This window comes from Carcharhinus amblyrhynchos, chromosome 30, assembly GCF_965287045.1.
Source record: "Carcharhinus amblyrhynchos chromosome 30, sCarAmb.v2.hapA, whole genome shotgun sequence".
Classification (NCBI taxonomy): domain Eukaryota; kingdom Metazoa; phylum Chordata; class Chondrichthyes; order Carcharhiniformes; family Carcharhinidae; genus Carcharhinus; species Carcharhinus amblyrhynchos.
This window is the reverse complement of record NC_137353.1, coordinates 3800341-3817367: the sequence shown is the minus strand read 5'-3', so window position 1 is coordinate 3817367 and position 17027 is coordinate 3800341. Positions and strand designations below refer to the sequence as shown.

Sequence of the window (17027 nt, the reverse complement as noted above, 5' to 3'; positions counted from 1 at the left end):
GAACTGTAACCCAATCTGCATCACTATGGGAGAAAAGAGCAAGGGGAGAGCCTGAGGAAAATATGATACAATATAAATTCTAAAGGGAAATGCGTTGTACTTACTAAAATATGCTGCAGGTGCTGTCACAATTTGTCCAGAGGATGCTGTTGTTTGGTCCTTGTTTGAATCTTCTGTTTCCTCACTCTTTTTCAGCAAAGTCTGGCTGGCAGGTTGTCCCTAACATGCAAACATGTTATTAAACTTGCAAATGTGGAAAGTCACAGTTTGAAATTAATGGTTCACTTGTCTAAGTTTAACTTTCTGAATGTAACACTGAATGAAACAGAAAATTTGTTCTATGCTCTGTATCAATTATTATTTAGTTTAGAAACACCACACGTAACCTTGAGAATTCTGATGTTTCCAGCTGGGAGATCAATCCCTCTGACACTAGTCACCACACTCTGGCGCCTGTTTGGGTACACCGAGGGAGAATTTTTTTGGCCAATGTGCTTAACCAGCATGTCTTTTGGACTGTGGAAGAAACCGGAGCAGCCGGAGGAAACGCACGCAGACACAGAAAGAACATACAAACTCCACCACAGACCATGAACCAAGCTGGGAATTAAACCCAATTCCTGGTGCTGTGGTGCAGCAGTTCTAACCACTGTGCAACCATGTCATCTGACTCATCCTCTTTTCCCTGTATATCCAGAGCTGATAATCCCTTAACATCTTTCCCCATAATCTAAAGTGTTCATGACAAGTGTTTATCTTGACTATTTATGGCCAATTTTGATTTCAGCACTTCAAAATTTATCATTCCATTAGCACAGTCAAGTCCTCTTAATCTGGAAAGCAGAAACAATTTCAAACTGTTCTTCTCCATAACTGTAATGGCCCCCATGATCTGCATGGGGAATCACTAATTGACCAAGTTGGGCTTGTTGAATATGAGCTCCCTGGGGATTGGTAATGAGCCAACCAGGTGGAGCTCATATACCGAGTCCTGTATAAAGCAAGAGCCTGAGAGGACCCATTAACCTTTTAGTCCCAGTTGGAACCTGTGTGTTCACCACAGGCTTGTGGTTATTGTTTATTTTCAGTTTCATTTTGTGCAATAAAAGCATGGTTCCTTTACAGCTGACTCCTGGAATTATTGTATTGGCAATGAGATAAGAGGAACATTCTGGTAACCCTGCTTATCAAATCTTGGTAAGCCTATGTTGTTCAGTTTTGCAATGACATTTTTTTGGGACGTTGGAACCATACGACGTGAGTATTGTGGACTGGCCACAATATGCTGAGAAAATGAGGTACTTCTTTTGAGCAAATGAAATAAAAGGAGCTACTTCGCAAAAGATCATTCTGTTGACTGCGTGTGGGGCTGCAACATTCAGTATTATAAAAACTCTGACGTGCCAAAGTTCAGGACCTTTGGAGAGTTCGTAGAAATGGTGGCAAGTCATTACAATCCTAAACCTTCCTCGATCTTGCAATGGTACAGGTTCAATACAACTGCTAGATTTGCAGGGGAATCAGTGACAGAATTCCTGATGTGACTAAGAAAACAGGCAGAACATTGCAAATATGGCACAGCATTACCAGAAATGCTGACAGACCATTTAAGTGTACGGCATAGATGATCTAGCAACCCAAAGGAGACTTTTGATCGAGCCAAATCTAGATTTAAAAACAATCCACAGAGTTGGCCTTAGCTTGGGAGAATGTAGACTAAGGGGTCTAAGAGATGCAAGGATCTTTGAATAGTAACATCCATAGGTTCGAGCGAGACCCCGACCGCAGACACCGGTTCCCGGTTGAACGTTCTTGTGAAACCCGTCTTTGGGCAAGGGAAAAACGAGCAAGCAAAGAAGCCATGAAATTCTGACACTGGCCAAGAGAGATTTCCACAGTTTAGGGAGCAGCAGCATACCAGCACTGTGCATGCAGCCAGGGAGCCCCAAGCAAGTTACCAAAACAAACAGAGCAGAAATCGAGATCTTGGACAGTTTTCCAGGAGAAAATACTAATATAATGCTAACTTTAAAATGATATTGGAATATGATTCTGCAATGTTTTGAGCTTTAAGGTTTGCAGATATTATGATTTTATATGCTTGATTATGTATATTAAAATGATTATTTACCATTTCAGCCTCTCCATGCCTGTTATCTATCAATAAAAAAAATAGAATAAGTGCTGTTAACTAGATTTATTCAATTTTTGTTCCACTGTTTATTAACATGAAAGTTATGTTAGCAAATAACACACAGGCCCCCATTTTAACCCCAGCCCCACTCAGCGTACACAGTAATGGTTAAAATTACACTGAGGTGAGTTAACAGTCCGAGGTTGCACGGCACCTACCTGTTACTATCTTGCCTTTGCCAAATTTGAAGGTGACCAAGGCTCTCAACTCGGTGCAGATTAGATTTTAATGTACTGGTAGCCCAAAGATGTCATAAAGCTGCCAAGTAATAAAGAAGCAGTCAGGAGGATACCTACACTGCCGGCAGCAAAGTATCAATGAGAAAATCTGAGCTCGGACTCCTTGTGGACCAAGAGGATCAGGAATGTTCCCATGACCCACAAAAATCACTGCCCAGACTTTCTGAAGTGTACCCAACAGCTGTGGTACCTTCAATTCCCATCTGCACTTTCCCCAAACTGAATGAACCTCTCCAAACCCCCTTCCCACTAATTGTCAGATAGCAATCCCAGGATTTCTCTGATGTGACCTCCTGCTTTCCATGCAGGTTTGATTACAGTTTAGTGTTGAAAAAGGGGATCGGTTTGGCTCAGTTGGTTAGCGATGCACAGCAACGCCAACAGTGTGGGTTTAATTACCATACTGGCTGAGGATATTCACGAAGGCTTCGCCTTCTCAACCTTGCCCCTTGCCTGAGGTGTGGTGATCCTCAGGTTAAAATCACTCAATAGAGCAGCCTATGGTCATCTGGGTCTATGGCAACTTTTTTGTAAAAGAAGGAAAATTATTTGTAATCTAACTGAAAGAATATGGAAAATCATACTCGCACAGGAAGATGCGCACAGTAACTCAAATGAATTACTCACCTATAGGTGGTGATTGCTCCCTCTTTTTCTTACAAATATAAAACACTGCACCAGCTATGATCAACACGAGCACGGGCACGATAACAGCTGCAATTATAATGCCTGGATTACTTGTTTCTTCTTCACACACTGTGTCAGTAGTAGCAGTTCCGAGTGTGACCTGCTTTTTATTGATTTCCTTACAACTGCGGAAAAGTTTGAAAATATTAAATCAACACAAATATCTACCGTAGTTGTTGTCTGTATAATTATAACTAATTTGTTACAATTAATCTCCCATTGAAATCTTATTCCAAGCCCAGTTTAGTTTGAATTCAATTTACCATTACAGGAATGGGATTCTGGCCTTCATAGCGAGGGGGATTGAATATAAAAGTAGGGAGGTCTTGCTGCAGCTATGTAGGGCATTGGTGAGGCCGCAGCTGGAGTACGGCGTGCAGTTTTGGGCGCCGTACTTACGCAAGGATATTTTGGCCTTGGAGGGAGTGCAGAGGAGGTTTACTAGGCTGATGCCGGAGTTGAGGGGGTTGAGCTATGAGGAGAGGCTGAATAAACTAGGCTTGTACCTGTTAGAGTTTAGAAGAATGAGGGGAGATCTCATTGAGACATATAAGATGATGAATGGGATGGATAGGATATAGGTGGAGAGACTCTTCCCGCTCAGAAAGGACAGTAGGACTAGGGGGCACAGCCTCAAGATAAAGGGGGGGCGCTTTAGAATAGAGTTGAGAAAGAACTTCTTCACTCAAAGGGTGGTGAATCTCTGGAATTCTCTGCCCGTTGAAGTGGTGGAGGCTCCCTCGCTAAATACTTTTAAGACGCGGGTTGATGGGTTTTTGATAAGAGAGGGGATTAAGGGTTATGGGGAGAGAGTGGGAATGTGGAACTGAGCCACAACAGATCAGCCATGATCTTATTGAATGGCAGGGCAGGCTCGAAGGCTAGATGGCCTACTCCTGCTCCTATTTCTTATGTTCTTACGAAACGACTGAAGGCTGATCCATTTGATGTGACCAAAATAACTCTTGGCCAGGGCACCTTGAATAACTCCCAAACTCCTCTTCCAAAGACTATAATGAGGTCTGTTACTTCATGACACACTCGAGCCAGATTGGAACGATATTGCTGTTCCTGCACTCAGTCAAAATTCTGGGACTCCATTCCAAATAGCACTGTGGATGTACATATATCAGAGAGTGCAGTGGCTAAAAGGCAATAAATGCTGTCCTAGCCAGTGATCACAATTCTTGTGAAAGAATTTTTAAAAAAGAGTTTTATTGAAGTAAAACCTCAGAACTGAGCTCTGCCGAAGAATCGAACTGAAACACTAACTGGTCTTTTCTCTAAAATTCTTTTTCTAGATTTTAAAAATCCAGAAATGCCAACTTGTGATAATATCAGGTGAACACGAAAGGAATCTGTAGGACACTTCTGTAATAGTTATTAACCATTAACATAGGAGGAAAGATGACTGAGGGTAGTAAAGTGTCATTTCCTATTAACATGCTCATCAGGTCAAATCTGGACAAGGAAACCTCCTGCTGATTGCCACTTACTGCACCGACCGATGCATCAGTCCTGTTCCATGTTGAACATTGCCTGGAAGCAGCAATGAGGGTGACAAGGACACAAAATGTTCTTGGGTGAGGACTTCAATGTCCATCACCAGAAGTGGCTCTACTGATTCCAGCAGCACCAATGATTGAGCTGGCCAAGTCCTGAAGGGCATTTCTGCTGAAGCCTGCAGCAGGGGGGATACGGAAATCATCAAGTGGGAAATACTGACTTGGCCACACATTGACCAATCTGCCTGTCACAGATGCATCTATGACAATATCGGTAGCAGTAATCACCATATAGTCCATGCGGAGACCAAGTACTGTCCTCACATTGAGGATACCCTCTACTGTGTGTGTGGAACTGCCGCTGTGTTTACTGAGACAGACTTAGAATAGATCTAGCAGCTCAAGTTTGGTTGTCTGTGAGGTGCTGTGGGCCAGCAGCAGCAGAATTGAATTCAATCACAATCTATAACTGCATGACCCAGCACATCCACCACGCTACCATTACCATCAAGCCAGTGCCAAGGGGCATCAGGCAGTGCCATGGGCAGGGAAGAGGGGTCCACTGTGCACTCTGCCATGGGACCACTGGGGAAGGGAGGGGGTGATTGGGGGGTGCGGTCAGTGCACAACTGCCGATCTCCACACTGACAGTTTGGTACATGCGCAGTGACTCACTGAGCTCTATGCTGCTGGCCTCTTCAGTGGGATGAGACCCTGCCCTCCCACTTCTTGATGTACAGAGTGCTGGAGATTCATTAAACTAAATATGCCCAAAACACGGGTGGGAAATTCTCCCATTTTCCCAACTATTGGGCACTTTTTCTGCGAGAATCCCAGCCATTGCATCCTTTTAATTTCGTTTATTCTGCCTTTTAAACTTATCCCTCAATTTATTGCTAATAGTTTACTGGTTACCCACAAGAAGCACAGAACAATTCCTGTACACAAAATCCTTTCACTTAAGGAAATAAACCCCTTTCCTGAATCAGTTTTTCATTTTCAGGGCTCTGATCGTCCTGCTGTGCTCTCAACTGGTTCATCCTGTTGAGCTTCACACAACCCTGGAAACCAGACTGCTGGCAGATAAAGTCAGAATGCAGAAATAAATCTTCAGAGAATTGGTTTTAAATGTTACTGAAGCACTGCCCTAACTGTCCCTCCGGGGTATTGCATTTGCCTCTGAGGTAGCACTGGTTAAATGCAGGCACTGTTGGGTTCTTGTTTCATTCCAAATATGCTGCACGTTTCGTATCTTTAACAACCCAACAGCGTTCCATGCCATGACAGCGTTCCTCACCAACGGGACAGGGGTGGCACAGCGGTTAGCACCGCTGCCTCACGGTGCCGGGGATCTGGGTTCGATTCCCGGGATTTTCACATTAACACTGCAATGAAGTTATTGTAAGCCTACTTGTGCCACGAATAAATAAACAACCACATACTGTTACATTCAAATTTGTGATGTGGATATGCCGGCGTTGGACTGGGGTAAACACTGAGTCTACTATCAAATAAATCGGTTGGACTTAAACCTGGTGTCACACGTTCAAATTCCCCAATAGCCAGTGGCGCCCGAATCTCATGAATGAATTTTAAAAATTACAACCAGCCATACACTGATGTTACAAGTATAAACATTCTGGATTCTTTTCGATGTACTCACACTGTCCATTTCTCACATGTTTGAGTTGATGAATCGTTGTTTGAATACGTTCCTTCAGGGCACACCTCACACACAGTATCTTTGAACTGTGTACCTGAAAAATACATGTATCAAAATCAACACTAGATCATTGGAATTGAGCTTGTATTAAGGGCAGTTTGAAATGCAGTTCTGTGCTTGTGGTTATCAGCTCGAATACAGGGCACTTAAAATCTGTGTAATGTGTGTGTAATTTGTTCAAATTTACCCATTACTGGTCCCTGCAGCTCGAGAGCGCAGCCCAGTGGGGCCATCATTCGCGGCTCCCCTGATGTGTGTCTGTTGCTATTGGGATCTTAAAATCTGAACCATACTTCCTGTTATTGTTTTGTGTACTCCAGTTTACTCAATTTTATGGGTTTCTCCCCAGAACTGCCCAGATTTAAAATAGGTGAGGGACCAAGAGCTCACTGTATTTTTTTAAAACAAAATATATAGAGATAAGCTCATTGCTGACTGCTATTTCAAACCAGAAAAAGGTGCAAAATTGTTGATTTTTCTCCCTCTCTGCAGTGTGTTTCACAGCTATGGAGACAACGTGTTGCTCCCATTGGTGGGACCATAAGATCCCAACAGCGTGAATTGCAGGAAGACTTTGGTGTATGTCTGTGACCCTGAACAACTGAAGCTAAGTGGCAGTATTGGGGAAATTTGCACATCATTATCCCTGAAGGATTGCACAGACAAATTTCAGAGAGTGATTCAAAGCCAACAGCCTATAACCTAGGCTGGTCAACCAGTATCTATTCATCTATCCATACAAAGGGACCTCCAACCTTCCTTTCAATTCCTGATTGAGACATTCAACAACATTGGGGACCCAGGTGAGGGATGCACATTCTTCGCCAAAAGACAATGTGGAGAGTTGGAAGTCATGTGATTAAACAATTCTGGCTTGTGGAACCAGTAATATTGCCTTGCTGAACTGCAAAGTCTCAGTTTGCAGTTTAACACTGAACTAGCAACATCACAGAAAGGGAGTTCTGGCTGAAGTTGGAACCTGACCCCATCTACACTGCTTCCGTTAGAACTTCTGTACCATTGTCTACAACATTGGGATTGTAACATCATGCAGGGATGAATCAGTGTGGTAAGCTCTATTGCTGCAGGTAAACTTTGTTGAGTTGGAAGTTGTTCTGCCATCTGGATATCTTCATTATCCTTTTTTCTGTTCTTTGGCATTGAATCGTTCTTTACCAATTCTCCAAATGTAGTAATGGAAGATAGCTGGTTTATCCCGTTTTCCACAGGGCGAAGGAACTCTCAGCCCATCTCTATAGTGTTTTCCCTTTTACTCCTTCATCCAGTTCACCACAGCAAAGGTGGGAGCAGTAGAGGATCCTTTCTGTTGTGAGAATGTTAGTATTAAGCTCATCTTTTTGCTTGCCCATGTGCTACGCTATGACCAATGGATGCTACTTTTTTCTAGCACGGTCTCTGCCACCATCATGCTGACTGGGGATTACAGCATCTCTTTTGTGGTCTCTGGGTTTGTCTTTCAGCAGGAGGTTGAGGCTCTTCTGGTTACTGGTTCCTTTCTAGATGACCATCTGCTTAAGGCATCATGGTAACCATGTGAGTGGTTGGTTGATCTGGCCAATGAGGGGCTTCTGGCATCAGTACAGGAAGTGGATAAACTGGCTCTACAAAGGGAGAAGCCAATTCAGAGCTACAGTCCCAGCCAGGAGGATCTGAGAGTTCTTGGGAACTTGCAATTCTGTGTAATTTATATCTGTGGTTCTCTTGGCAATCTAGGTGGCATGGTGGCATAATGGTTAGCTCTATTGCCTCACAGCACCAGGGACCAAGGTTCGATTCCCAGCTTGGATCACTGTTTGTGTGGAGTTTGCACGTTCTTCCCATGGTCTGTGTGGGGTTGCTCCTGTTTCCTCCCACAGTCCGAAAGACAATGCACCAATGGTTAGATGCATTGTCCATGCTAAATTCTCCCTCAGGTGTACCTAAACAGGCACCAGAGTCTGCCGACTAGAGGATTTTCACAGTAACATCATTGTAGTGTTAATATAAAAGCCTACTTGAGACGCTAATGAAAAAGATCTTCTGCTGTTTTAAGGAGATTTAGGGCAACACAAACATCACTACTCAGGACAGAAAAAGACTGATTATCAATGACACACACCAGCTGGAAGATTTGTTTGTCACCATACCTCAATGGTTCCAGAATAATGCCTAAAACTGAAGTCAGATTCCTCTGGGCTGTCCCTATTTTTCACAAATGTCTTTTTCAGTTGCAATGAAAGCATTGGACTGAAATTATCAGACGTTGATCACAGCTGCGGGAGGCTTTGCTCCACATTGCTGACACGGCCATTTAACTGGTCAGTTAGGATATTACTTCCCTTGACCTGGATTGTCTCTGTTTCTGTGCTGTTTCATGAGCTGGACTGTGGACTTTATTTTGTATTTGCTTCTCTTAACATGGATCTGTGCTGTAAATGGATTTCAGATTGCCTGTCAATCTGAGTGGCTTTCTCAAAAGATTAGATCTTCCTTCACTTGAAGCACGTCACTGTTCTCAACTACATCAATTCCATCTGTGATGAGCTCAGAATTTAGGGCACTGTAATTTTCTGTAAAGCTCTTTAATAAAGAAGTTCACAGGTTCTCCTGGCTGCCAGACACATTTAATAAATTTGCCCTTTCAGGATTTTGTTATTTTGAAGGTTAAATAAGTGTCACACCAATTTAAAACTTCACTGAATTTTGTAGATAATTTGTTTATTCCTTGTCTAGTTATATACCATCAGCTATCAGGCCTACTGCAGAAAGTGGTATGTTATCTCATTTAGCTTCTGTCTTGTTATCCAGATCTGAATCCTGTATCTAACAAATCTCCCTAAATTCCCAATTCTGTGATTGATCTGGGCCTTGGATAAGTCAAAATTGACAAAGAAGGATAAATTTCTGATCAATGGTTAAATATTTTTACGTTCAGATTTAGTTTTAAGAGATTTCAGAAAATCCAAGCTGATGCAGTGTTTCTGCATGAAGGGTTTTCCCACACTTGCTGGTCGTGTTCGGCTCCCACAGTAATGCTGCTCATTATCACAATGTTCAGATTTTTTCAACAATCGATGCCTGGACCCATTGGTAAGAGTTCTCACGGCTTTAGCTTTATGTTTTCAGGTTGTTGAATTGTTGAATCCCAGCTTGTGAAGCTGACTACTCAGTTGTGATTAATTTTTAATTAATGTTTTATTTTTGAAATGAGCTCCGCCATCGTGTTTGGGCGTAGACTCGGGTATCACACTGCGATTTAAGTAGTAATTTTTGACCACTGTAGTGTCTGAACTTTTTCAGCACTTCCTTAGTCCAGGGATTTTTGAATCTTTAGCTCATCCCTGTTAGGTCTGCTGATTCTTCACTGTCTGGGTTTTGAAGCTGGACTTCCACAGGATTCCATGGAGTTTTTGGTTGCAGTGAAGAGCCTTATTTCTGTCTTCAGCTTCTCTTTGGAGTTTTTCTCCAACGATTTCCTTCTGCTTCTCACTTTTTGACCTATTCTTCAGGTCAGAATGCTTCATTGGTTTGCCAGGATTTTAATGTTCTTCTGCAGTCTCTGTGAGGTTTTGTATTGTTCCATTTGCCACCACCCTGTTACAAGATGTTCAGTAGTTTGGTAGGTCACAATAAGATATCATACTTGTAGATAGTTCAACCGTAAATATTAACTATTAGTAATTATATACATGTACACAGTAAAAGGGTAAAAGCTCGGTGCTCTCTCCATGCTTGCTTCTACACACAGCTCTGTCCCTACATGATATTATACTCCATGTAGGAATATAGAAACAGGAGTTGGCCGTTTAGTCCCTCCACCTGCTCTGCCATTCAATAAGATCATGGCTGTTCTGTGGCCATGTAAAGGCTTAATTTGTCTAATTTCTCCTCGTAATCTCACCCATGGGGTCCAGGCATCATTCTTGTAAACCTGTGAACTCCTTCCAAGGCCAAAACATCCTTCCTAAGGTTTGGTGCCCATACCTGCTCACAATACTCTAAGTGAGGTCTAACTAAGTTTTTGTACAACTGCAGTATAACATTTACTTCAAAAAATAAAATTTACTGCAGATGCTGGAACAAAGCTTTGACAAAGGGTCATCTGGACTCAATGTCAGCTCTCTTCTCTCCTTTAAAAATGCTGCCAGACTTGCTGAGATTTTCCAGCCTTTTCTCTTTTGATAACACCTGCTTGTCTATACTCCAGCCCTTTAGATAAGATGGCTAGCATTCCGTTGGTCTTCTTGACTATTTTCTGTATCTGTTTGTGGCATTTTAAGGAGCTATGCACCTGAATCCCCAAATTTTGTTGGACACCTGCTAAATTTAATATTATGCTTTCTAAAAAATATCTTTTTTTGATCTGAAATGGATAACCTTACATTTATTTATATTAAAATCCATCTGCCACAGCTTGGCCCATTCAGCCAATCAATATCTTGTTGTAGTTCTGTGTTGTCCACAACGCTAACTACAACGCTGCTCAACTTTGTGTCACCTGCAAATTTGGATCTTTTACTCTTTGTGCCATCATCCATGTTGTTAATGAATACTGTAAATAATTAAGGCCCCAAGACAGATCCTTGCGGGACACCACGAGTTACATCCTCCCAATTTGAGTATTTACCCATTACTACAACTCCATTTCCTGTTGCTCAGTCAATTTCCCATCCACATCAGCAATCTACTGACAATTCCATGGGTTCTACCATAGCTAACAATCTCTTGTGCGTGGCTTTATCAAAAGCCTTCTGGAAGTCCAGATAAACAGCATCCATTGACTTGCCTCTGTCTACCATCTTTAACATAAGAACATAAGAAATATGAGCAGGAGTAGGCCATCCAGCCCTTCGAGCCTGCCCCGCCGTTCAATAAGATCATGGCTGATCTGTCGTGGCTCAGTTCCACTTTCCCGTCCTCTCCCCATAACCCTTAATCCCCTCTCTTATCAAAAACCCATCAACCCGCGTCTTAAAAATATTTAGTGAGGTAGCCTTCACCACTTCAACGGGCAGAGAATTCCAGAGATTCACCACCCTTTGAGTGAAGAAGTTCCTCCTCAACTCCGTTCTAAACCACCCCCCCTTTATCTTGAGGCTGTGTCCCCTAGTCCTACTATCCTTTCTGAGCGGGAAGAGTCTCTCCACCTCTATCCTATCCATCCCATTCATCATCTTATACGTCTCAATGAGATCTCCCCTCATTCTTCTAAACTCTAACGAGTACAAGCCTAATTTATTCAGCCTCTCCTCATAGCTCAACCCCCTCAACTCTGGCATCAGCCTAGTAAACCTCCTCTGCACTCCCTCCAAGGCTAAAATATCCTTGCGTAAGTACGGTGCCCAAAACTGCGCACAGTACTCCAGCTGCGCCCTCACCAATGCCCTATACAGCCGCAGCAAGACCTCCCTACTTTTATATTCAATCCCCCTCGCTATGAAGGCCAGCATCCCATTCGCCTTCCTGACCACCTGCTGCACCTGCAAGCTGGGTTTTTGCGACTCATGCACAAGGACCCCGAGGTCCCTCTGCACCGTCGCCTGCTGCAGTTTTTTGCCTCGTAAGTAATAACCCTTCCTACCATTATTCCTACCAAAGTGGACCACCTCGCACTTGCCAACATTAAATTCCATTTGCCATTTCCTGGCCCATTCGCCCAGCCTATCTTGATCCTTCTGCATACTCTCCACACCCTCCGCACAATTTGCCGTTCCACCAATCTTGGTGTCATCAGCAAATTTTGACACCCTACACTCGGTTCCCTCCTCCAGATCATCTATATAAATGGTAAATAGCTGAGGCCCCAGCACCGACCCCTGGGGCACTCCACTAGTCACCATCCGCCAATCCGAAAAGCACCCATTGCCCCCCACTCTCTGCCTCCTATTTGACAACCAATCCTCTATCCACGCTAACACCCTACCCCCAACTTCATGTCCCCTGACCTTCTGCAATAACCTCTTGTGAGGTACCTTGTCAAACACCTTCTGAAAATCAAGAAAGACTAGATCCACCGGCTCTCCTCTATCCACCGCCCTAGACACATCCTCATAGAACTCCAGTAAATTTGTCAGACACAACTTCCCTTTAACGAAACCGTGCTGCGTCTGCTCTATCAAGCAGTTCCTCTCAAGATGCCTCGCTATTTCCTCCTTGATGACGGATTCTAACATTTTACCTACAACAGATGTTAAGCTAACCGGCCTATAATTCCCTGCCTTTTGCCTGCCACCCTTCTTAAACAACGGCGTAACATTAGCCGTTTTCCAAACTTCCGGCACTTCCCCGGGATCCAGCGACGTTTGGAAAATAACCACCAAGGCATCCACTATCACCTCCGCCATTTCTTTCAGAACCCTCGGATGCATTCCATCCGGTCCTGGCGACTTGTCCACAATCAGCCCCTCCAGTCTGTCGAGCACCACCTCTCTAGTAACAGTAATGTCATTAAGACCCTCCAGTCCTACCACCTTTCCATCTCTAACACCCGGCAAATTATTCACGTCCTCCTCCGTAAAGACAGAAACAAAAAAGTTATTCAAGACCTCAACCATATCCCCATCCCCTACCACTAAGTCCCCCTTCTCATCCTCTAAGGGACCAACGATCACCCTAGCCAGCCTCTTCCTTTTTATATATTTATAAAAACTCTTGCTATCCTTTTTTATATTAAGCGTTAGCCCAGCTTCATAGTTTCTCCTACCCTTCTTTATCAACTTCTTTGTCAATCTTTGTTGACATTTAAACCTCTCCCAATCCTCTTCTCGCCCACTACTCTTAGCTACTCTAAACGCCTCCGCTTTTAATTTAACACTTTCCTTCACCTCCTTCGTTATCCACGGGTTATTACCTCTCTTCCTACTGTCCTTTTTGACCATCGGAATAAATTTCTGCTGAGCACCAAGAAAGATCTCCTTAAAGATCCTCCACTGCTCCTCAGCAGACCTACCTTCCAACGCGCTCCCCCAGTTCGCCAATTCGCCAATTCTTCTCTCATCCTACTGTACTCCCCTCTGTTCAAACAAAGGACGCACGTCCAGGAACCCACTTTCTCCTCCTCCATCTGCACCAGAAACTCCACCATACAATGATCACTCTCCCCAAGAGGATCCTTCACCGCAAGGTCCCTAAACCTACCCGCCTCATTACATAACACCAGATCCAAGATAGCTCGCTCCCTCGTCGGCTCCAACACACACTGTTCAAGGAAACTACCCTGGCAGCATTCCAAGAACTCCTCCTCAAGCCCACCGCGTCCAACATGGGTCGACCAATCTATATGTAGATTGAAATCCCCCATAATTACGGCCGTCCCATTCCTGCACGCCGCACTTATTTGCACATTAACAGCCCGCCCCACCTCCAGATCATTATTCGGGGGGCCTATAGACGACACCCACCAGCGTCTTCCTCCCTTTGCTGTTCCTAATCTCTACCCATGATTCCACTTTCTGCTCTTTGGCTCCAATATCATCCCTTGCTACCACCCTGATGCTATCCTTAATCAGCAGAGCTATGCCCCCCCCTTTTTCCTCCCGCCTATCCTTCCTAAACACTTGATAGCCCTGTACATTCAGCTCCCAGTCCCTGTTACCTTGCAGCCACGTCTCTGTAATGGCCACCAGATCATATCCACTTGTGCCGATCTGCGCCACCAGCTCATCCACTTTATTCCGAATGCTTCGTGCATTCAGATAAAGCGCCTTCATCCCAGCCTTCACCTGGACCCTATTTGCCGTAACGCCACCAACCATACTCACGCCCCCTACTCCCTCTATTATTGGCACATCCTCGGCCTCTTCCCTTACCTGTACACTCTCCTTAACTTTCGACCCCGTAATGTTACCTACCCTCGCACCCTCCCCCCCCTAATTAGTTTAAAGCCCTGTCTACAGTCCTCTTTACTCGATTCGCCAGCACTCTGGTCCCAGCACGGTTCAGACCCACCACCTCTTCAAAGAATTTTGTGAGGTTTATTAGGCATGACCTACCCTTCATGAATCCATACTGACTCTCCCCAATTAACTATAATTTTGAGACGATTAGTTATGCAGTTGTTGAATAAAGATGCCAACAATTTCCCCACCACAGATGTTAGGCAAACTGATCTGTAATTCCCTGGTTTCCTCAGTCACCATTCATTAAGAGCAGAGTAACATGATCCAATTTCCAGTCCAGGGATATGACTCCTGGGGAACTTTGGAAGATTAGTTAGGATACCGACAATGTACTTTTCTCCCTCCTTTAACATGTGTGGATGGAAACCATTGGGCCTTGGGAATTACTCTTCAGTTCCATGAGTTTCCCCATTATTGATGATTCACTTAAGCTAATTCTATTTAGATCCTGTTCCTGATCCTCTATTGGTTTTGTGGGACTTCTGGCAAGCTATCCCCCCTTTCTATTGTAAATACTGAAGCAAAATACTTGTTCAGCAAGTCTGCAATTTCCCCAAGTTCATTAACAACATTCCCACCCTCAGTCTTCAGTGGGTCAATAGAGCTTTTAACCAGTCACTTCCCCTTTTATATAATAAAATCTCTGCAAGTTTCCTTTCATAATCTTTTTCTTTGTCGCTCTTATAAGCCACTTTGTGGCCCTTTGTTGGTCTTTGTATGTGTCCCATTCTGTGAGATTTGTATTATTCTTTGCATTCTCATCAGCTTTTTAATTTTATGCCGTCCCTCACATCCTTCGAAGTTCATGGCTGTTTTTTAAAGTGAGGCAGAGCTTTTCCTTCTCATGGGCACAAACTGCTCCTGAAGAGCATTAAATTTTCTTTTGAATATCCTCCAATGTTCCTCAGTTCTACCCGTGAGCAGTTTCCCAAACTATTGTGGACAGTCTTTGCCTCATCCCATTAAAGTCCGCCTTGCTTAAATCCAAAATTTTCGTGTCCGATTTTTGCTTATCTTTCAAATCATAGAATCCCTACAGTACAGAAAGAGGCCATTCGGCCCATCAAGTCTGCACCAACCACAATCCCACCCAGGCCCTATTCCCGTAACCCCATGTATTTACCCTGCCAATTCCCTTGACACTAGGGTCAATTTAACCTGTTGTTCAGCCTTTCAGTTGCAGTTCAGTAAAGGGGACATGAGTTCAGCTTCTTCTTAAAACTACCTTTATTTCTTTGATTAAATTCCACTTAAAATTCTCCTCTACACCCAGTGCCACTTGTAACCTCTTTATATATCCCAGTGACTTCTATTAAATGATTAACATTCAAGTTTGAACTTAAATGGAAGATGATTGTTAACCCATTCCTAACAACTTGCACATCTCTGGAGTGTGGGAAGAAACTGGAGCACCCGGAGGAAACCACAGAGACACGGGGAGAATATGCAAACTCCACAGACAGTGACCACAGGCCAGAACTGAACCTGGCTCCCCTGGTGCTGAGAGGCAGCAGTGCTAACCACTGTTCCGCCCATTAAATGCTACACTAAACTCGACCATGTTATGATCACTGTTTAACAAGTACTTACGAACAACGAAGTCATTAATTAAATCAGGTTCGTTGCTCAGTACTAGATCCAGTAATGCTTGGCCCCTTGTTGCATCCAAGACATGCTGCTGTAGGAAACTATCCCAGACACACTCCAGGAATTCATAACCTTTCTGGCAGGTACTTGTCCCAGTCCATGTTAAGATTAAAAGCGCCCATTAGGACTACTCTGCTTTACTACACAGTTGCCTAATTTCAGCTTTTTACCATCTACTGTCTTCTGGACTACTACCAGGTGGTTTATATCTGACACACATTGTGGTTCTGGTTTCTTTACGGTTCCTCAGTTTCATCCTTAGGGTCTCTATTGCACGCTTTCTCCTAATTATATCCTCCCTCATTGTAGAAGTGATTCTGTTATTGATCAGAATTGCTACACCCTCTGCAGTTTGCCCTATTCCTTCTGTATAACCTGATATTTTTAGTTCCCAATCTTGACCATTCTGTATCCATGTCCTAGTAATGGTTACCACATTATAGTTACTGATTTGAATCTGTCCCTGAGGCTCATTCAGTTTATGCCGTATAGTCTGTACATTACTGTAAAGAATTCAAATTTTGACTGTACAGGTCATGTGTTCTCTTATTCACTTTGTGGACAGTACTGTTTCCAGTCCCATATTGACCCTTTATACTACAAGATCCAGATGGTAGGAACGAGGCTATCAAAACTCTGCCACCAATGGTGAGGAATAGCGAGGGACTGAGGGTTGTGCAGAAGGCTGGGGTCAGAGGATTGTCAGGTTCACAAAATAATCTGTGGCTCGAGGTATTTGCAGTGACAGGAAAGTGAAAATCCATAGAGAGATTTAAAGTAAAAAAGTTAGTTTATTAGTCACAAGTAAGGTTTATATTAACACAGCAATGAAGTTACTGTGAAATTCCCCTAGTCGCCACAGTCCAGCACCAATTTGGGTCAATGCAGCTAACCAGCACGTCTTTCAGAATGTGGGAGGAAACCAGAGTACCCGGATGAAACCCACGCAAACATGGGGAGGATGTGCAAACTCCACAAAGACTGTGACCCAAGCTCAGAATCGAAACCAGGTTCCTGGTGTAGTGAAACAGCACTGCTAACCACTGTGCTACAGTGCCAGATAAGGCCAGTAATTTTAATTTGGATATATTGTGTAACAGAGCAGGAATATATTAGCGATTGGAGATGATGGGA

General features: G+C 43.6%; 1 protein-coding gene across 3 annotated transcripts in view; it reads right to left on the bottom strand.

The window, feature by feature from the left end:
- LOC145360047 (tumor necrosis factor receptor superfamily member 5-like) overlaps positions 1 to 17027 on the bottom strand; it is a 179267-nt gene that overhangs the window by 10839 nt on the left and 151401 nt on the right. For all 3 annotated transcript variants that reach the window (XM_080214951.1, XM_080214953.1, XM_080214952.1), the window contains 4 exons: positions 6289 to 6382; positions 3061 to 3245; positions 2132 to 2157; positions 105 to 219 (listed from right to left, as the gene is read on the bottom strand). In XM_080214951.1, coding sequence (XP_080071077.1) covers positions 105 to 219; positions 2132 to 2157; positions 3061 to 3245; positions 6289 to 6382 — 420 coding nt within the window. The remainder of the gene's footprint in view (positions 1 to 104; positions 220 to 2131; positions 2158 to 3060; positions 3246 to 6288; positions 6383 to 17027) is intronic.